We start from the raw sequence: 21757 nt of genomic DNA on the forward strand, positions 1-21757 counted from the left end.
CTTAATTCAGAGCACTCTTGCTTCTGAGTCAGAAGGTTATAGGTTCAAACCCCACTAAGGACTTGAGCACATAATCTAGGCTGACACTTGTGCAGTACCGTAGGTGTGCCGCATTGTCGGAGATGCTGTCTTTTGGGTGAGACATTGAACCAAGGCCAGGTCTGCCAGCTCAGGTGAGTGCTCCCCCAGCATGCAAATGACCTCAAGACTGGTAGGTGTGGTGAAGTCAGGTGGCATCTTCCCTCCCTGCTGGAGATGCTACCACTCAGAAAACCTCAGTGTACTCCATCTACACACACAAAGACAGACTGATCCCTTTGTGAGCACTAATTTTAAATCCTAAATGTAGTAAAAATTCACATAGAAAGATACAATATAGAATTTCTTATGATCTGCAATGGGACAGATCCTTGTCTCCATTACATGGGTGTCAAAAAAAAAGTTTTCAGTAGACATACATCATGGACAGCCCTTTAGTGGCCATTCTTTATGTTTGGGTGTAGATAGTGTCTGTTGGCAAGCTCGTTGACTATGGAAGACATCACAGTAGATACCAATCCTATCCTCACCTGAATCCCACACATGAAGCTTTATACCAGATATTATTGGATCGCTGTCTGGAGCATGAGCACAGGCTGACTCTTTTCTTCTGCCTAGCTCAATGGCATTGACACATACAATGATGACTTTGTTAATGTGAATGACTCAGTAACAGCAAAGGTGGTGCCTTTATCTGCTGAGTCATTGTGGGACTACCTCATTTATTTATTTTTCAATAACCCAAATGAACTGAAAGAAAGAAAGACTTGCATTTATATAGCGCCTTTCACGACCACCAGACGTCTCAAAGTGCTTTACAGCCAATGAAGTACTTTTGGAGTGTAGTCACTGTTGTAATGTAGGAAATGCGGCAGCCAATTTTTGAATAAGTGAAATGCAATTATTCAAAAATTCCTTATGTTGACTTTAAGAACATAAGAAATAGGAGCAGGAGTAGGCCATACGGCCCCTCGGGCCTGCTCCGCCATTCAATAGGATCATGGCTGATCTGAATCTAGACTCACGTCCACTTCCCTGCCCTCTCCCCGTAACCCCTAATTCCCTTATCTGCTAGGACAATGTCTATCTCCATTTTAAATTTATTTAATGTTGCAGCTTCCACAGCTCTCTGGGGTAGCAAATTCCATAGATTTACTACCCTCTGAGTGAAGAAGTTTCTCCTCATCTCAGTTTTGAAAGGGCAGCCCCTTATTCTAAGATTATGCACCCTAGTTCTAGTCTCACCCATCAGTGGAAACATCCTCACCGCATCCACCCAATCAAGCCCCCCTCACAATCTTATATGTTTCGATAAGATCACCTCTCATTCTTCTGAACTCCAATGAGTAGAGTCCCAACCTACTCAACCTTTCCTCATACGTCAACCCCCTCATCTCTGGAATCAACCGAGTGAACCTTCTCTGAACCGCCTCGAGAGCAAGTATATCTTTTCTTAAATATGGAAACCAAAACTGCACGCAGTATTCCAGGTGTGGCCTCACCAATACCTTGTATAACTGCAGCAAGACTTCCCTGTTTTTATACTCCATTCCCCTTGCAATAAAAGCCAAGATTCCATTGGCCTTCCTGATCACCTGCTGCACCGGCATACTAACTTTTTGTGTTTCATGTACCAGGACCCCCAGATCCCTTTGTACTGTAGCACTTTGCAGTTTCTCTCCATTTAGATAATAACTTGCTCTTTGATTTTTTTCTGCCAAAGTGCATAACCTCACACTTTCCAACATTATATTGCATCTGCCAAATCTCTGCCCACTCACTTAGCCTGTCTATGTCCTTTTGCAGGTTTTTTATGTCCTCCTCACTCACTGCTTTCCCTCCCATCTTTGTCCTATTGCAGGAGATTGTTTGCGTTTTGAGGATGGACAGGCAGTCCAACTAGAGGATGGATCAACTGCATTTATTCATCATACACCAAAAGGTAAATTATTAAACAGAATTTACAGTAAAGCTGTTATAAGAGGAAAATATGATTATTCATTACTTCCTTTCTTCTCTCTCTGATTAAGATGGCTATGATCCAAATGCAGTACAAGCAGTCCAGCTGGAAGATGGAACTACTGCCTACATCCACCATACAATACAAGTTCCGCAATCTGACACTATCCTTACCGTTCAAGCTGATAGCACCCTGGCAGCACTGCACACAGGAGAAACCACAGTAGATCCTGAGACTATCAGTGCACTTGAGCAGTATGCCACAAAGGTAAGTGTCCGTTTAAATATCAACTGTGTAATATCTGACTGAGCCTCAATCTGACTTTCTATAAGGTTGTTGTATACTTTTAAAATTTTGTTGTTTAGTATAATGTTCAAAAATACATTTGCAGTCTTGAAGTAATTTGTAAATATTGTTCCTGAGAAGCACTATTGAAACTCCTGAGCCCAAGAGGAATGCTGGTATCAGTGAGTACTGAAAGAGTAAGATATTAGGAAGCTGGGTGGATGTCAACAGTTGTGAAAAGTAAATAAGTTAGGCATAAATTATATCACAGTTTTAAAAATATTTATTAGCATTTTATTCAATTGCATTTAATGGTTTTTTTCGGTAGGTAACTGCTGATGGAGGTGATAGTATCAGCAGTACGGGACTGGTGAATGAGAGTGATCATGAGAAAAAAATGCAGGTAAGGCAGTTATTACTGTACAATAAGAACTGGAGCAATTGGTTCTGCGAAATACCATTTTATTTTGTCTGATTTCATTGCTACTGTCCCTCTCATGGCTCTCCCGGCACCTGTCTAGTGTGCAAGACTCAAGTTCCTTGGTTCATGTTTCATGATCGCTCAGTTCCTTAGTTTAAACAAGGTTCTCTAAGCTAATGGACAGCATATCCTGTTTAAAAAAAACAGTTTACTGAGGACTGGGTAAACTTTCTTCAGAAAATCAATAGGAGTAAGTTGCTGATGGTATTTTGCAGTGTCCATACCTGTAGAAGGGACGTGAAGATACTAGTCGAACAGGGACACGGTGTATTAATCTGATGGGGATGGTATTATGGATGAAAGGAAAGAGTGGTAAACTTGTAAAGATTGATATTGGTAGGTAGATTCTGCAGAAAGCCTTTGAATTAAGTTTTGAATTATGTAATTAAACTCCTTGGTGCTGAGGAAATCTTTGAAGTAAGTTTTAAAAATGCTCATTTGCTGCCAGCCTTTGGGGACTGATTTAATGTGAAGAAAGAGAACTTTTGTGTGAGCTCTGCTTAGAAACTCGTATCAGAATGATAAAAGTTGTAACAGTACTGTGTGGGGTATCCGATTATGACATGAAAATGTGAAGTTAAGAAGGGATAATGCACCCTAATCACAGTCACAGGGAATGACATTTGTGCTGTGTCAGTGATGTGGAAGGGATGGATAATTGATTGGAGAGATTTAAACGTAGAGTTGTGGAAAAGATGGGCACAAATTTGAGAGGCGACAACACATTCAAGAACTTTGGAGATGGGGTTGAAGGTGGGATTTTGAGGAGGGGAGAATAATGTCAGTTTTGAAAGGGCGAGGGAACCATTTACAATGTCAGCCAGCATGGGGATCAGGAAGATAAGCTGGGTGGTCAGCACTTTAGTGGGAGCGAGGTCAAGGGAGCAGCAGATGGATCTCATGGACAAGATAAGTTTGGAAAGGGCATGGGAAAGGGGAGATGGGAGAGAAACAAGGGAGAGACATGTGTTCAAGGGTAGAACAGGGGAGCCTATGGAGAGGTTTGGTTTAGTGGGCAAGAGGAAGGGGGGGGGGGGAGAACTGCAGAGGCAGTTAAATGGATGTTCTCAACCTTAGTGACAAAAAAGTCCATGATTCTTCTTGCACTTGTTGGAGGTAAGAGTGTAGGCGGCAGGAGAGAGGTCTGTAACGAGACAGATGGTAGTGGAGGTAAGAAGCCAGGTTGATCCTGGAATAGTGGGTGATTTGGGCAAAGGAGAGTAAGGCCTGCTAGTGCTTGATTTGCTCCAGAAAGATTTGGTGATGGATGGCTCAACCAGTTATGCGCCAGGTATGCTCAAGTCTGTACCCCTTGGAACTAAGGCAGCAAAAATGGGGCCCATACAAGGGAGATTGGCCGGGATGGGAGAGAGTAAAGATGTTGATCGGGACTAAGGCAACAAAGGTGGATGTGAGGGAGTGGTGAAGTAGAATAACGATTGAAAGAGCTATTGTGGTAAATGGGAGGGGCAAAGTCTAGATAGTTGCGATTTAGGAAGTGCAGTTGTAAGTGGCTTGGGAGATGGAAGTGGGGTTGGAGGTGGGGGAGGTGCATGCTGGTGGGAAGCGATACAAGGAACTGCCGGGTGATGGCCAGGTCTGTAATCGAGTTGATGGGAGTAGAAAGGCCACGTGAGATGGCACGGTTGAGGCGGTGGCTGTGATTATGGGTAAGAGACTTTATATGGAGGGATGGGTATATGGACAACAGGAGGTCAGTGAATTAAGAAGAGAGAGGTCAAGGGAAGCTTACATGAAGATTGAAATTACTGAGGATGAGGCGTCAGTGCAGAGGGAGGAAAGGGGGAGGATATCCTGGTGAGAAACTCTGGGTGGGGCGGTAGAGAACGAGGATTTTAATGGAGAGATGAGAGGGGTGGTACAAGGTGACATGCGCAAAGGAAAAGAAAGTAATAGAGGAGTAAGGGGAGGGACCGCGGTGTAATTTGGTGATAAAGACCAGACCGCCACCATAGCGGTTTGGATAGGGCAGATGGTGAAATGTATAGCCAAGCAGGAGGTTTCAGTAAGGGGCAAAGTGTTGTCACTTGTGAGGCAAGTTTCAGTCAAAGTCAGGATGTCAGTGCAATCGCCCACAATAAGGTTGTGGATGGCAAGGGCCTTGTTGTGAGTGAACAGACATTATGGAGGGAAATGTAGAGAGGGTCATTGATTGCTGGCCTACTGGCAGAGTCCAAGGCATCAGTGGTGGGTGGGGGGGGGGGGGGCAGTGTGGGACAGGAAGGAGGTTAGCAAGGTTAGCCCCCCGCTGTCCCCACCCATGGGAGTGCTGGGCGAGAAGGTCAGCAAGAAAGGAGGATAGGGAACTTTTGATTGGTGCTTGTAAGAAGGCAGTGAAGGGTGATTTGATGGACCCTTCAGAGAACACTTCAGAGAATACCAAAAGATGCATAGAGGATAACTGAGGGTTTTTCCAAGGGGGATTCAGGCAGGGAGTAGTAACAGGAGAATAGGAAGGCAGAGTAATAGTGATGGGCTGGGATAGGGATTGAGAAAGCAAAGTAACCAGGAGGGGAGACATGAAAGGTCATATGATGGGATAAACATAGAAGATAGGAGCAGGAGTAGGCCATTCGGCCCCTCGAGCCTGCTGCGCCATTCAATGCGATCATGGCTGATCATCCAAATTCAGTACCCTGTCCCTGCTTTCTCCCCATATCCCTTGATCCCTTTAGCCTTAAGAAATATATCCAACTCCTTCTTGAATATATTTAATGAATTGGCCTCCACTGCCCTCTGTGGTAGAGAATTCCACAGGTTCACCACTCTCTGGGTGAAGAAATTCCTCCTCATCTCTGTCCTAAATGGCTTACCCCTTATCTTTAGACTGTGACCCCTGGTTCTGGACTCCCCGACCATCGAGAACATCCTTCCTGCATCTAGTCTGTCTAGTCCCGTTAGAATTTTATAAGTTTCAATGAGATCCCCTCTCATTCTTCTAAACTCCAGCGAGTACAAGCCCAATCGACCCAATCTCTCCTCATACATCATTCCTGCCATCCCAGGTATCAGCCTAGTGAATCTTCGCTGAACTCCTTCCATGGCAAGAACATCCTTCCTCAGATAAGGCGACCAAAACTGCACACAATACTCAAGATGTGGTCTCACCAAGGCCCTGTACAACTGCAGCAAGACATCCTTGTTCCTGTACTCAAACCCTCTTGCTACGAAGGCCAACATACCATTTGCCTTCTTAACCGCCTGCTGCACCTGCATGCTTACCTTCAGCGACTGGTGCACAAGGGCGCCCAGGTCTCGTTGCACTTCCCCCTTCTCCCAATCTATTGTCATTCAGATAATAATCTGCCGCCTTGTTTTTGACACCAAAGTGGATAACCTCGCATTTATCCACGTTATATTGCATCTGCCATGTTTCTGCCCAATCACCCAACCTGTCCAAATCATACTGGAGTTTCTCGGCATCCTCCTCACAGCACACACGCCCACCCAGCTTTGTGTCGTCTGCAAACTTGGAGATATTACATCTAGTTCCCTCGTCCAGATCATTAATATATATTGTGAATAGCTGGGGTCCAAGGACCGATCCCTGCGGTACCCCACTAGTCACTGCCTGCCACTCGGAAAAAGACCCGTTTATTCCAACTCTTTGCTTTCTGTCTGCCAACCAGTTCTCTATCCAAGTCAATACCTTGCCCCCAATCCCATGTGCCTTAACTTTACACGCTAATCTCTTATGCGGGACCTTATCGAAAGCCTTTTGAAAGTCCAAAAACACCACATCCACTGGTTCTCCCTTATCTATTCTACCAGTTACATCCTCAAAATATTCCAGTAGATTAGTCAAGCACGATTTACCTTTTGTAAATCCATGTTGACTTTGTCCGATCCGGTTACTGTTTTCCAAGTGCTCTGCTATTACATCTTTTATAATGGACTCTAGCATTTTCTGTAATTTCCCGTTTTCTCTCTACCACCTTTTTTGAACAGTGGGGTAACATTAGCTACCCGCCAATCCATGAATACTGTTCCAGAGTCTATCGAATTTTGGAAGATGACCAGCAATGCATCCACTATTTCTAGAGCCACTTCCTTAAGTACCCTAGGATGTAGATTATCAGGCCCTGGGGATTTATCAGCCTTTAATCCCGTCAATTTCTCTAACACCATTTCCCTACAAATACTGATTTCTATCAGTTCCTCCCTTTCATTAGACCCTATGTTCCCCGACATCTCTGGGAGGTTATTTGTGTCCTCCTTTGTGAAGACAGAACCAAAGTATGTATTTAATTGGTCTGCCATTTCTTTGTTCCCCATTATAATTTCTCCTGATTCTGACTGCAAGGGACCTACGCTTGACTTCACCAATCTTTTTCTCTTCACATATTTATAAAAGCTTTTACAGTCAGTTTTTATGTTCCCTGCAAGCTTACTCTCTTACTCTATTTCCCCCCTCTTAATTAATCCCTTTGTCCTCCTTTGTTGAATCCTAAACTGCTCCCAATCCTCAGGTTTACTGCTTTTTCTAGCCAATTTATATGTCCTCTCCTTGGATCTTATGCTATCTCTAATTTCCCTTGTTAGCCACGGTTGAGTCACCTTTTTTGTTTTATTTTTATGCCAAACTGCGATGAACAAATTCTGTAGTTCATCCATGCAATCTTTGAATGTTTGCCATTGCCTATCCACCGTCAACCCTTTGAGTGACATTCCCCAATCAATCCTACCCAACTTGCGCCTCATACCATCGTAGTTTCCTTTATTTAAATTCAGGACCGTAGTCTCTGAGTCAACTACTTCACTCTCCATTTTAATGAAGAATCCTATCATATTATGATCGCTCCGACCCAAGGGGCCTCGCACAACAAGATTGCTAATTAATCCTTTCTCATTACATAATACCCAGTCTAAGATGGCCTGATTTCTAGTTGGTTCCTCGACATATTGGTCCAGGAAACCATCCCGTATACACTCCAGGAATTCCTCCTCTACAGTATTGTTACTAATTTGGTTAGCCCAATCTATATGTAGATTAAAGTCACCCATGATAACTGCTGTGCCCTTATTGCACACTTCTCTAATTTCCTTTTTAATGCCATCCCCGACCTCCGCATTACTGTTTGGAGGTCTATATACCACTCCCACTAACGTTTTCTGCCCCTTGGTATTTCTCAGTTCTACCCATACAGATTTCACATCATCAGAGCTAATATCCTTCCTTACAATTGTGTTAATCCCCTCTTTAACCAGCAATGCTACCCCACCTCCTTTTCCTTTTTGCCTATCTTTCCTGAATATTGAATACCCCTGGATGTTGAGTTCCCAGCCTTGGCCACCCTGGAGCCATGTTTCCGTAATTCCAATCATATCATATTCATTTACCTCTATTTGTGCAGCTAATTCATCCACCTTATTATGAATGACAGCAAAGGGAGGAGACAGGAGAGAAGGGGCCAAGAGCAAAAAAGATATAGAAGTAATGGCCATAAGTCCGGAGAGGCAGCCAAAATACTTACAACAAAAACAACAGCTTGCATTTGTATAGTGCTTTTAACATAGTAAAACTTCTCAAGTTACCCCTTCACTGTATTCTTTTCGTCTCCATTCAAGATGAACTTCTGCCCACGTGTCCTCTCCATCACCAAGACTGCCTACTTCCACCTCTGTAACATCGCCGATCTCCGCACTTTCCTCAGCTCATCTGCTACTGAATCCAAACCTTTGTTACCTCTAGACTCGGCCATTCCATTGCTCTCCTGGCCGGCCACCCACCTTGCACCCTCCGTAAACTTGAGCTCATCCAAAACTCTGCTGCCCGTATCCTAACTTGCACTGTACCATTTACCCCTCACCCTTGTGCTTGCTGATCTACATTGGCTCTCAGTACGGCAATGCCCCAATTAAAACATTCTGATCCTGGTTTTCAAATCCCTCAATGGCCTCGTCCCTCCCTATCTATGTAACCTCCTCCAGCCCTACAACCTTCCGAGATCTCTGCGCTCCTCCAATTCTGGTCTTTTGCGCATCCCCGATTTTCTTCACTCCACCATTGGCGGCCGTGCCTTCAGGTATCATAGCCCTAAGTTCTGGAATTCCCTCCCTAAACCTCTCTACCTCTCTCTCCTCCTTTAAGATACTCCTTAAAACCTACCTCGTTGACTCACCTGTCCTGATGTGGCTCGGTGTCAAATTTTGTTTGATAAGAGCCAGCCTTTAAGTCTGCATCCTGGAACAAAAAGGCCTAGAATGTTGGACTGCTACAGTATGAATGTATCATGACAGCTCCCAGGGAATCTGGCGCAGATCTGCATGAACCTCTTATTGTGGTTGCACTTCAGCTGTGCATTGACTGAAGACTATCCTTTGCAGTTTATAAAAACTCCTGGTTGCTGTGGTGTTGCTCGGATTGCCACATGTGTGCAGTGGATGGCACCCTGTACCTGTGGGAATCCAGCCAGAGAGGTGAATCCAAATGCCCACTCATTCTGGCTATTGTCATTACAGGGGAGGTTTGCATAACTCCCAGCCCTGACAAACAATCCATCCATCACCTGCCTTATGCATTTATGTGCAGTGGACTGCGAGACCCTCGCTATGTCTCTGGTAGCGCCCTGGCAGGAAGCAGCGGCAAAATAATTGAGGGCCATGGTGACTATCACAGCCACTGGTAATGCGTGACTGCCAGGTCCCTCAGGTAGCAGGTCTTCTTGGGTACAATTTTAAAGGGGTGCAAGAAAAGAGAGACCTGGGGGTGTTTGTGCACAAATCGTTGAAGGTGGCAGGACAGGTTAACAAAGCAGTTAATAAAACATATGGGATCCTGGGCTTTTCAAATAGAGGCATAGAATACAAAAACCAGGAAGTTATGCTAAACCGATATAAAACACTAGTTTGGCCCCAGCTGGAGTATTGTGTCCATTTCTGGGCACCGCATTTTAGGAAGGACATGAAGGCTTTGGCGAGGGTACAGAAGAGATTTACTAGAATGGTTCCAGGAATGAGTGATTACAGTTACGTGGATAGACTGGAGAAGCTGGGGTTGTTCTCCTTAGAGCAGAGAAGGCTAAGAGGAGATTTGATAGAGGTGTTTAAAATCATTAAGGGTTTAGGTAGAGTAAATAAAGAGAAACTGTTTCCAGTGGCTGAAGGGTCGATAACCAGAGGGCACAGATTTAAGGTGATTGGCTAAAGAACCAGAGGCGACATGAGGAAAAACTTCTTTACGCAACGAGTGGTTAGGATTTGGAATGTGCTGCCTGATAGGGCGGTGGATACAGATTCAATAGTGGCCTTCAAAAGGGAATTGAATAAATACTTTGAAGCACAGGGTCTTTTTTTAAATTAGTACCCTTGATCTATCAACAGCAAAATTGCCATGGCAATTGATTCCTCACTGACTTCTGGTGTTAATAGGACCAGTGGTTTTAATCTTGCCTTACATGAAGGTTAGTGGAATGCTCGGGCTGCCTGCTTCTCACGTACAGCTCTTGTGCAGCCAAAGGTGACCGCAACTTTCTGGATTCACTGAGGCTGGTGCCTGGGACCTAGGGCCAACAACCTTAGTGATTTTGGCAAACTTACTTTGCGGGTTGTCACTAGTTGGCACCCTAGTAACCCCTGTGTACAAGCAGCTTTAAAGGCCACCTCCAGATTTTATTTTTAGTCTAGCTGTGGAGGGCTTTCCTGCTTTTGGCCTCTTTTCTCCAGTTAGGAAGGGAATATCTGAATAAAAGCATGGGTCACGTGTGCTCTAAGGAAGTTTGCTCAAACTTTTCTTTCACTGCTTAACCTTATTGGTTACAGCCCTCCTTTTCAGTTGAGAAATATGTTGAGGCGTTCTCAGCATGGGTTGTTATACAGTACCTTTACTGCAGTATAGCAGTGATGTAAGACTAATAATAATAGTTGTTATATCTAACCTGGTTGAAGTAAAGGAGCATGAGAGTAACAAAAGTTTGGCCTGGAATTTAATGTGTAAGTTACTTTTAACAGTGGAATAATTTTTTTCTTCATTTTAAAAGATGGGCATATAGACTGTCAGCAGATAGATGGTGTTTGCACTTGAGCAGAGATCAAGGAAACATCATGTTGGTCTCACTGTGGTCTGGCAGTACTGTAGCTGATCAGTTGTCAATGGTCAGGCATTCACTGCTGTAATTAAATGGCAAGCATAAACTAAAATGATTTTTTGAAAAGAGGAATTTATCACCTATATTTGTGTAATTTACAAAGAAGGGAATGATAAATTACCAATAGCAGAATAACACAAAATTCAGTAGTAAGTTATTTATCAGTATCTGTTCTCTTTCCCAAGATTGTTCTTCAGGGTCATGTAACTGGACGAGTGAGTGCCAAGGCTCAACAGCTGGGAGAAAAGGCTTTTCGTTGTGAATATGAGGGTTGTGGAAGACTATACACTACTGCTCATCATCTCAAGGTACAGTTAGGTGCTTTGACTGACCCTAATCATTGCTTGAAAGAATAAGAACTTGAAAAACACTTGCATTTATTTAGTGCCTTATTATGTTCTTAGGAGATTCTAAAGCATTTTTCAGCCAGTGAATTAATTTTGAAATGTATTCACTGCTGTTATGCAGACAAACACAGCAACCAATTTGCACACAGTAAGGACCCACAAACAGCAATTAAATCAGTAACCAGTCAATTTATTTTTGGTGGTGGTGGTTGAGAAAGCAATGCTGGCCAGGAAAGCAGGAAAATTCCCTGCTCCTCTTTGAACAGTGCCACAGGATGTTTTATGCTCACTTGAACAGGCAGTCAGGATCTTGGTGTAATGTCACATTCACAATAAGGCACCTTCATCTATACAGTGCTTCCTTATTTCAGCACTGAAATATCTGCCTAGAATATGTGTCCAAGTGAACAGGTTTTGTATATTGAGGCACCAAAATAAATTTAGTCTAAATTGGGAAAATGTAGCTTGCAGTAACACCCTTTTAAGCCCTTGTTAAATTTGTCAGGAGTACCATTTACCCTCTTCAAAGCACCATAGTAATGGAGATCAAGTATGCAGCCTCATGGATTGGTCGGAAATGGTTTCACACCCACAGCTTCCTATGTGATTAGTTACAGGTAGCAGCTGTGGTGTGGTGGGGAAACTCTGGGCAGAGATCAGGATCTTCTCCAAAGAGGGAGAATGTGAAGAGTGCCAATATCACACACAGCTTTTAGCATGTTATCGAATCTTCCCTGCTGAGATGAGGAGCCCACAGAAGGGAAGAATCATAGAAAGTTACAGCATGGAAGGAGGCCATTTCGGCCTATCGTGTCTGCGCCAGCCAACAAAGAGCTATCCAGCCTAATCCCACTTCCCAGCTCTTGGTCCGTAGCCCTGCAGGTTTCAGCATCCCAAGTGCACATCCAAGTACTTTTTAAATGTGGTTAAGGTTCCTGCCTCTATCACCCTTTCAGGCAGTGAGTTCTAGACCCCCAGTGAAGAAATTTTCCTTCAAATCCCCTCTAAACCTTCCCCCAATTACTTTAAATCTGTGCCCCCTGGTTTTTCACCCCTCTGCTAATATTTTTTTTTAAATGTTTTCTATCACCATTTTTTTGCCAACCCTTGCTCATCTCTCCTGGAGACATTAACTCCTTGCTATGGTGCAGTCCATGGCACTGGTTGTCCTCTGATACCTCAATCAATTGGCAGTTCTTCACGGGTGAGCCTTGGTGGTCAATATTCATGCAACATCCACATGTGTGTTTCCCGTAAGGGTCACTGGGCACTAAACAAAGCCAGAATCATAGCAGATTATCTCCTCCCTAACGTTTGGGTATTGAGGGCAATTGTAGTGCTGTTACCATGACTCTGACTGAAATTAGCTAACTCAGCACAGACCGGGGATTGAACTTGGGACCTTCTGGGTCTGTATAGCTCACTTGTTCACCACCTTTACCAGATGAGCCTTCAGGATAGCAGTAATTTCCTTTTTTTTGTTGTCTGCTTCAGTTTAGTTTCAATCACCTATGATCTTATTTATAGTAACATGGAGCTTGAATTAATAACTCCTTGGCAGCAGAGGTGGTGACCACAGCTAGAGTACCAATCATGGTTAGTGCCACCAGTGATCGGTACCAAATAGCAAGATTGGGCACAGTTTCAACTCCCAATCTGTTCAGTTTGTGATTTGAGCTACATTGAGCAAGGAGATACCAAGCAAAGGACAAACATCTCCCAGCATTGGAGGGGACAGTCACAATTAGGCAGTCCGTGCCCTTCCCAGCGGCCAGCTAGATAGGGCATTGGCTGTGTAAATGCTCTCTTATTTGGCAAGGTTGATGAAGAAGGGGGTTGCAGTAGAGCCACCTGGTGGACTACTGATGTATATAATAAAAAAGCCATGTGCAGTACAGTTCTTACCGGAAGCCATGTTGTGATGTGTGTATATATATATATGCTGTGTCTCAAGATATCACAGAATTGGTGATGAGGATGCGATTGCGGATTCCCTAGCTGAAATTTTTGTTGGAGGATAATCCTGCCAACCGACAGAGGGACTGTTAGAGGTTCTTCGTTTTGCAGAAAAACTTAAAAATCCGAGGTAAATTTTGAGCACATGTGGCTGAACTGTCGACATTGCCAGAGTCCAGATGGCCACGCTTATGGGAATAGCAGGGCACTTGGGTGAGTTCCATCGTGACCGAGAGACTTTCGGAAGGCGTATGTCCTTTCGGAAGGCGTATGTGAAGTGGCTAGAAATGTTTTTCACCTCGAATAGTATCGTCGAAGTCCCCGATGATGTAAACCGTAACCAGATGGTTTTAGAAATAAAACGGGCTATTTTTTTGACTGAAGTAGGCCCCCAGGATGTTTGCAACCATCTTCAGCCAGAAGTGCCGAGTGGATGATTCATATCGGCCTCCTGAGGTCCCCACCACCACAAAAGCCAATCTTCAGCCAATTCAATTCACTCCACGTGATATCAAGAAACGGCTGAGTGCACTGGATACAGGAAAGGCTATGGGCCCTGACAACATTCTGGCTGTCGTGCTGAAGACTTGTGCTCCAGAACTAGCCACGCCTCTAGCCAAGCTGTTCCAGTACAACTATAACACTGGCATCTATTCAAATGTGGAAAACTGTCCAGGTATGTCCAAAGCAGGACAAATCCAATCTGGCCAATTAACGCCCCATCAGTCTACTCTCAATCATCAGCAAAGTGATGGAAGGTGTCGTCGACAGTGCTATCGAGCAGCACTTACTCACCAATAACCGGCTCACTGATGCCCAATTTGGGTTCCGCCAGGACCTCTCGGCTCCAGACTTCATTACAGCCTTGGTCCAAACATGGACAAAAGAGCGGAATTCCAGAGGTGAGATAAGAGTGACCGCCCTTGACATCAAGGCGGCATTTGACCGAGTGTGGCATCAAGGAGTCCAATAAAACTGAAGTCAATGGAAATCGGGGGGAAAATTCTCCACTGACTGGAGTCATACCTAGCACAAAGGAAGATGGTTGTGGTGGTTGGAGGTCAATCATCACAGCTCCAGCACATCACTGCGGGAGTTCCTCAGTGCAGTGTCCTAGGCCCAACCATCTTCAGCTGCTTCATCAATGATCTTCCCTCCGTCATAAGGTCAGAAGTGGGGATGTTCGCTGATGACTACACAGTGTTCAATGTCATTCGCAACTCCTCCGAAAATGAAGCAGTCCATGCCCGCATGCAGCAAGACCTGGACAACATTCAGGCTTGGGCTGATAAGTGGCAGGTAACATTTGCGCCACACAAGTGCCAGTCTATCTCCAACAATTCTAACCACCTCCCCTTGACATTGAATGTCATTACTATTGTCAAATCCTCCACCATCCTGGGTGACACCGTTGACCAGAAACTTAACTGTACCAGCCACATAAATACTGTGGCTACAAGAGCAAATCAGAGGCTGTGTATTCTGCGATGAATGTCTCACCTCCTGACTCCCCAAAGCCTTTCCACCATCTACAAGGCACAAGTCAGTCAGAAGTGTGATGGAATACTCTCCCCTTGCCTGGATGAGTGCAGCTCCAACAACACTCAAGAAGCTTGACACCATCCAAGACACAGCAGCCCGTTTGATTGGCACCCCATCCACCACCTTAAACATTCACACCCTCCACCACCGGCGCACCGTGGCTGCAGTGTGGTACCATCTACAAGATGCACTGCAGCAACTCGCCAAGGCTTCTTCAGCAGCACCTCCCAAACCTGCGACCTCTACCACCTAGAAGGACAAGGGCAGCAGGCGCATGGGAACACCACCACCTCCAAGTTCCCCTCCAAGTCACACACCATCCTGACTTGGAAGTATATCGCCGTTCCTTCATCGTCGCTGGGTCAAAATCCTGGAACTCCCTACCTAACAGCACTTTGGGAGTACCTACACCACATGGATTGCAGCGGTTTAAGAAGGCGGCTCACCACCACCTTCTCAAGGGTACAAGGGATGGGTAAGAAATGCTGGCCTTGCCAGTGACTCCCACATCCCTGAACGAATAAATAAAAAGTCCCTAGTTCCAACCTTAGCTGCAGCCTGAATGCAGTGATGGGCTTTGATTTTGTCAGCGTATATGTATGACATTGAGTACAGACAATCAGCTGATCACAGTAATGCTGATGCTATGTCCAGGTTGCCATCCCCATCACAAGTTACACCCAATAAGGAAGAAGTGTTCTATTTCTCATACATTGATGAGCTGCCAGTCGCAGCTGAAGAGATTGGTAGAGCAACCAAACCTGATCCAATTATATCAAAGGTGTATAATTACATAACAAATGGATGGCCAAACCAGGTATCAGAGGAAGATATCCATCCATACTTCGTTCGTAGGAATGAATTGTCAGTGGATAAAGATTGTATCATTTGTGGAGCAAGATCGGTTATCACAAATAGATTCAGGTCTAAATTGTTAGGAGATCTTCATGACCAGCACATGGGAATGTGCTTGACCAAGAGCTTTGCACGCAGTTACTTATGGTGGCCAGATTTAGATAAAGAGCTGGAGTACATAGTCAGTCAGTGTACAACATGTCAATCGGTGAGCAAGAAACTACCACCAGCATCATTGCACCCATGGAAATGACCTCCCAGAGCGTGGCAAAGGTTACATGTAGATTTTGCTGAGCTAGAAGGACAGCAATTGTTCATAGTGATAGATAGTCACTCGAAGTGGGTAGAGGTGTTTCCGATGCAGATAATAACAACAAGTGAAACACTAGACAATTTGCGAAGATTGTTTTCTTCATATGGCCTCCCAGAAGAAATTGTATCTGATAATGGGCCGCAGTTTTGTTCAGAAGAGTTCAGAGTTCATGATCAGAAATGGTGTGAAACATACCAAAGTCCCACCGTACCACCCTGCTTCAAATGGTGCAGCAGAGCACACAGTACAAATTGTCAAACGTGCCCTCATCAAGCAAATGGTTGATCCAAATCCAAAGAAACGTCAGTTGTCGTTGGACCACAAACTGGCAAATTTTCTGATTACCTATCAGGATACTCCTCATACCACTACTGGTAGAAAACCAGCAGAGTTGTTTCTCAAACGACAGCCACGAACCAGGTTCTTGTTGTTAAAGCCAAATTTGGCACAGTCCGCAGAAAGAGAATCATGATAAAGGTAGAGTTAGAGAGAGAAGTGTGAAGTTGAACCAGAAGGTTAGAGTGAAGAACCATCACCATAAATGGTTAAAGTGGTTACCAGGAAGAGTAGTGAAGATATGTGGCCCTCGCACATATTTGGTCAAGATGTTTGATCATGGAAAGGTTAGGTTTGTTCACATTGATCATTACCTACATATGTGGAAGGAGTTGAAAGCTGGGATGATTCAATTTATTCTGTTGAGTCAGATAGAGTACCAGTAGAAAATCCTACATCGAACGTGCCAGAAACAAGCCCAAGACCAAGTCAGAATTTATGTCTGAGCCCGAGTCAGGCAGACAAACAGGCTGAAAGTGTAAAGAGTCCAAATGTAGATCAAGGTCAGCCCTGGGAGAAAAATTCTCCACAGGTTCAGCCTAGAATGAGTCAAAGTCCTACAACAAGATCTGAAAGTACTGTTCAAGAAAGAAGGCATCCTCTTCGAAACAGAAAACCAGTGGTTAAGTTTAATCTGTAAATATGGAAAATAAGTTCATAATATTTGTTTGTGTTACAGAATTCTATAGTAGAATTTGGAAACATAAAATGGGTTCCATTTGAGAAATGTATACCAAGAGTTGTGTATACCATGCAAGTCATGTACAATGATTATTTGCTATGATTAACTTCTTCAGTAAGGAGGGAGAAGTGTAATAGAGCCACCTGGTGGACTACTGATGTATAATAATAAAGCCATGTGCAGTACAGTTCTTACTGGAAGCCATGTTGTGCTATTGTGTGTATATGTATATTGCTGTGTCTCAAGATATCACAGGGATAAAATTAGAAAGAGAAGGGAAATTTACCCAAAATACTCACGGGGAAAAAAATAGATTGGCTTCTTGGGTGAAGTATCAGATGGCTGCCAGTGCCCGGTGCATTATAGCAGGAGTCAATGCCTTCAGGAGAGCGGGAAAGGATGAGAGAAAATTGAAAGGAACATTTCACTCTTCCATCCCCCCCCCCCCCCCCCAATAAATGCTGGCCTTGCCAGCGATGCACACATCCCATAAAAAGCGAATTTTTAAAAATTATATTCCGATGTGTCTTCCTTTTTCCTCAACCAAGAATTCTCCTCCACTGTGGTTGACGGGGCCCTCGACCATATCCGTTCCATTTCCTCACACTTCTACTCTCACCCCTTCCCCTTCCTCCCATAACCACGATAGGGTTCCCCTTGTCCTCACCTAGCCCACCAGCCTCCACATTCATCAGATCATCCTCTGCCATTTTGGCCATCTCCAGCATGGTGCCACCACCAAACACATCTTCCCCTCCCCTCCCCTTTCAGCATTCCGAAGCGACAGTTCCCTCCGTGACACCCTGGTCCATTCCTCAATCACCCCGAACACCCCCTCCCCCTCCCCTTCCCGTGCAAGCGCAGGAGATGCAACACATGCCCTTTTACCTCCTCCCTTCCCACCGTCCAGGGCCCCAAACACTCCTTCCAGGTGAAACAGCGATTTACTTGTTGTACTTTCAATTTAGTATACTGTATTCGCTGCTCACAATGCGGTCTCCTCTACATTGGGGAGACCAAACGGAGATCGTGTGACTGCTTTGTGGAACAGCTCTGTTCAGTCCGCAAGCGTGACCCTGAACTTCCGGTTGCCTGTCATTTTAATTCCCTGGATCATTCCCACTTTGATCTCTCTGTCCTCGACCTCCTACACTGTTCCAATGAAGCTCAACGCAAGCTCTAGGAACAGCACCTCATCTTTCTATTAGGCACTTTACAGCCTTCTAACATTGAGTTCAATAATTTCAGATCATAACCTCTGCACCCAATTTTTTGGACGGCAGCTGATGATTCTGACGTTCCTATTTACACCTCCTCTAGACCCATCTTTTGTTTCTTTACTTGTCCTATTACCATCTCCTTTCACCTTGCACCATCATCCCTTTTATCATTTAATCTCTCCTGCCTTCCACCCTATCACAGACCTTCCCTTTTGTTCTTTCCTCCTCTCCCCCCTTTCCCTGCCTCTGTATTTGATTAAAACCTGTTACATCTCTAACCTTTTCCAGTTCTGACGAAAGGTCATCGACCTGAAACATTAACTCTGTTTCTCTTTCCACAGATGCTGCCTGACCTGCTGAGTATTTCTCGCATTTTCTGTTTTTATTTCAGATTTCCAGCATCCGCAGTATTTTGCTTTTGTAGTAGAATTAAGATACTGTATGTGTTGCTGATATGTTTGATACTTTCTAATCCATTTCAGTTTTTATTATATGATCACAGGTACATGAAAGGGCACATACTGGGGATCGGCCATATAGATGTGAGCACCCAGGTTGTGGAAAAGCCTTTGCTACAGGTACCTTTGATTTAACTTCGCTTTTAATAGTGTGGATATAAGATTTATATATAAAATATTAGAAAATTTAGCACAGAGGAAGAGCATTTGTCCTATCATAATAGTATCACTGTTCACTGCACATTGTAGCTATCTAGTAGACCATGCAGGGTTGTGTGGTCAAGGCTGGTGAGTGGGAGAAAGACCTGGGCGTTATAATGCACGCGTCATCAAAGGTTTATGACCAATGCTAAGATGCCATTTTAAGAGCAAATAGGCTGTTCGGATCTATTGCCAGGACAGGACAATGGAATATAAAACAAGAAATACTATCCTTTGTATAAGGCCTTCACCAGGCCACATTTAGAATGCTGTCCCTTTACATGATACCTATCAAGGTCCTGGAAACATTTCCGAGGAGGCCATTAGATTGATGCATAGTTTAATCGGCCTTCGTCACCATGATAAGCTGAGAGAGTTGAGATTTTTTACGCTAAAGAAGTGTAGACTTTGTGGAGATTTGATTGAGGTATTTAAAACAATTACACTCGGTCGAACTGGATTTGCAATTCGAGCAAAATAGGTTAGGGAGGACCAGGAGACATAGGTGTAAGTTACCTAAGCACAGAACTCCGTTAGATGGTAGGAGGTACTTGTCTTCACAGAGAGTTATTGTACTGTCAAACGTGTTGACAGCACGTGCATTGAGTGTGGATTCACTGGAGGATTCAGAAGGGAGTTGGCCGAGTTCCTGAGAGTGACAAACATCTTTACATATAGAAGCGCTCTACTCGGAGCTCCGGCACGGCAAGAGAGCCCCAGGTGGGCAGAGGAAACGCTTCAAGGACACCCTCAAAGCCTCCTTGAAAAAGTGTAACATCCCCACCGACACCTGGGAATCCCTGGCCCAAGACCGCACAAAGTGGAGGAGAAGCATCCGGGAAGGCGTCGAACTCCTCGAGTCTCTTCGCCGGGAGTAAGCGGAAGCCAAGTGCAGGCAGCGCAAGGAGCGCAGGTCAACCCAAGCACCCCACCCACCCGCCCCTTCAAACACCGTCTGCCCCACCTGTGACAGAGACTGTAGGTCCCGCATTGGACTAATCAGCCACATGTGAGCTCATTTTTAACGTGGAAGCAAGTCATCCTCGGTTCCGAGGGACTGCCTAAGAAGAAGAAGAAGAAGAAGTCACTCAGTCAATGTTGTCTCCTGGAGCATGTTTCACAGAATCACAGAAACCCCACAGTGCAGATGGAGGCCATTTCGGCCCATCGAGCCTGCACCGACACATATCCCACCCGATCCCCGTAACCCCTACACCAACACATATCCCACCCTATCTCCGTAACCCCACATATTTTAATCCCCCTAACACTAAGGGTCAATTTATCATAGCCAATCAACTTAACCCGCACATCTTTGGACTGTGGGAGGAAACCGGAGCACCCGGAGGAAACCCACGCAAACACAGGGAGAATGTGCAAACTCCACACAGACAGTCACCCGAGGCCGGATTCGAACCCGGGTCCCTGGCGCTGTGAGGCAACAGTGCTAACCACTATGCCACCATGCTGCCAAAATTTAAGAAACACAAAATGATTGCCTTCAGGGGCTGGAGTGGAATTTCCCAGAGTTTTTTCCTAAATTGGTCAAAAGGATTTTTTCCCTCATGCTTTTGACCTCTCCCAGAAGATTGTGGGGGAGAGGGGGTTTGCGGATGGGGTGATGGTGTGCAGAGATTGCATTAATCAAGTATAGGACAGACAGGCTTGATGGACCAGTTGGTCTTTCTTCGTATGTTTGGGGTTTTGTAGCTAAATTTTGTAATTTTTTAAAATTTTAATTTTCTTTTGAAGATTCGCAGGCTGACACCTGTACATGTGCAGTATTATGCTGCTAATCCAAACATAGAACTGGGCATAATTTGGACTAGTAATTTCTTTGGATGGGTGATAATTTGATGGCTATAAAGAAGATGAGTGGTGTGAGCAGTGTTTTAAGTTGTGAGGGAGAATTGCTATTTAAATATAGCATTGCAGTTTAAAATTAGTCGTGGGAGCTAGGACTGGAGTCAGAAAGGAGTGTTTAAATATCAAAATGCTGGAAGTATAGGGCTGATAGCAACAGCTGATAGGAATGAGCTCCATTTCTCTGCCGCTGTTATATTTAAATGGCGATTCTCCCATCTGATTCACAACTACAGTCCTGGGTCCTGCTGCTGATTTTAAGTTTTAAGTGTTATTTTTAAACATTGACATTTCTCACTGCCTCATCAATTATACCGGTCTCATTGCCAGTGTTATTTATCCAAATGTACTAGTTCTGGTCCGCGGACTATTGTCAATTGGTACATTCTTAAATTATTTTCCTGATAAAGCTTAATATTCAAGACTGCTCTGCATTGTACTATATAATCTACAAAATAAACTACTCCGGCTGATGAAAGACTGTCAGTACCTGTTGCCAGTGGATAAGCCCTCTTTTCAGTGCCGTTGCCTCCATTTGGATTACTGATCCTGTGCAGACTAGTGATATTCTACTGTATCTGTGTCTATTACAGTCTTTTGAAATGCTTTATTTAATTTGATGAAGTAACTTCCTGAATGACCTCCGCTTAGCAGCTACATTCACAAATGGGTGCACAAATAATGTGTGTGAATACCTGTGTATGTACATTCGTAAACACTGACTCACTAACCTTCTGAGGTAATGGCTGGTGCTGCAGTATGATCCAGTAGAAGCCTTCAGGCTCTTCACCTGCATGGCCACACTTTGTGTGTGAGCCTGGATGGTGGGTATCAGCGGGCTAATTGAATGTGGGAGTATCCCAGCCAACCCCAACCTGCCTTCACCTGCACTGTGCACACCTGCACTGTTCTTCACTCCCGAGCCATGGACACTGAGGCCATGTATTATTCTCTGCTGTAGCAGAGATCAGTTAACTTGGCACAGCTTGGGGATTTAAGACAGGACAGCTTAGCACCACACCACGTGATGCATCTATCCACTGAGCCATTATGGAGTGCTGACTTTTAACTTCATGAGAGGCTGGCAGTACCTTCAGCCTCCCTTCCCCTA

General features: G+C 44.5%; 1 protein-coding gene across 2 annotated transcripts in view; it reads left to right on the forward strand.

Annotated features, from left to right (window-relative positions):
* The window catches only part of znf143b (zinc finger protein 143b), a 103259-nt gene that overhangs the window by 31298 nt on the left and 50204 nt on the right, over positions 1-21757 (forward strand). For both annotated transcript variants that reach the window (XM_086007978.1, XM_086007979.1), the window contains exons 5-9: positions 1901-1981; positions 2070-2266; positions 2613-2687; positions 11059-11181; positions 18627-18702. In XM_086007978.1, coding sequence (XP_085864104.1) covers positions 1901-1981; positions 2070-2266; positions 2613-2687; positions 11059-11181; positions 18627-18702 — 552 coding nt within the window. The remainder of the gene's footprint in view (positions 1-1900; positions 1982-2069; positions 2267-2612; positions 2688-11058; positions 11182-18626; positions 18703-21757) is intronic.

The sequence above is a fragment of the Somniosus microcephalus genome, chromosome 15 (assembly GCF_052327205.1).
Source record: "Somniosus microcephalus isolate GS21.2 chromosome 15, FLI_Smic_1.0, whole genome shotgun sequence".
Taxonomy (NCBI): domain Eukaryota; kingdom Metazoa; phylum Chordata; class Chondrichthyes; order Squaliformes; family Somniosidae; genus Somniosus; species Somniosus microcephalus.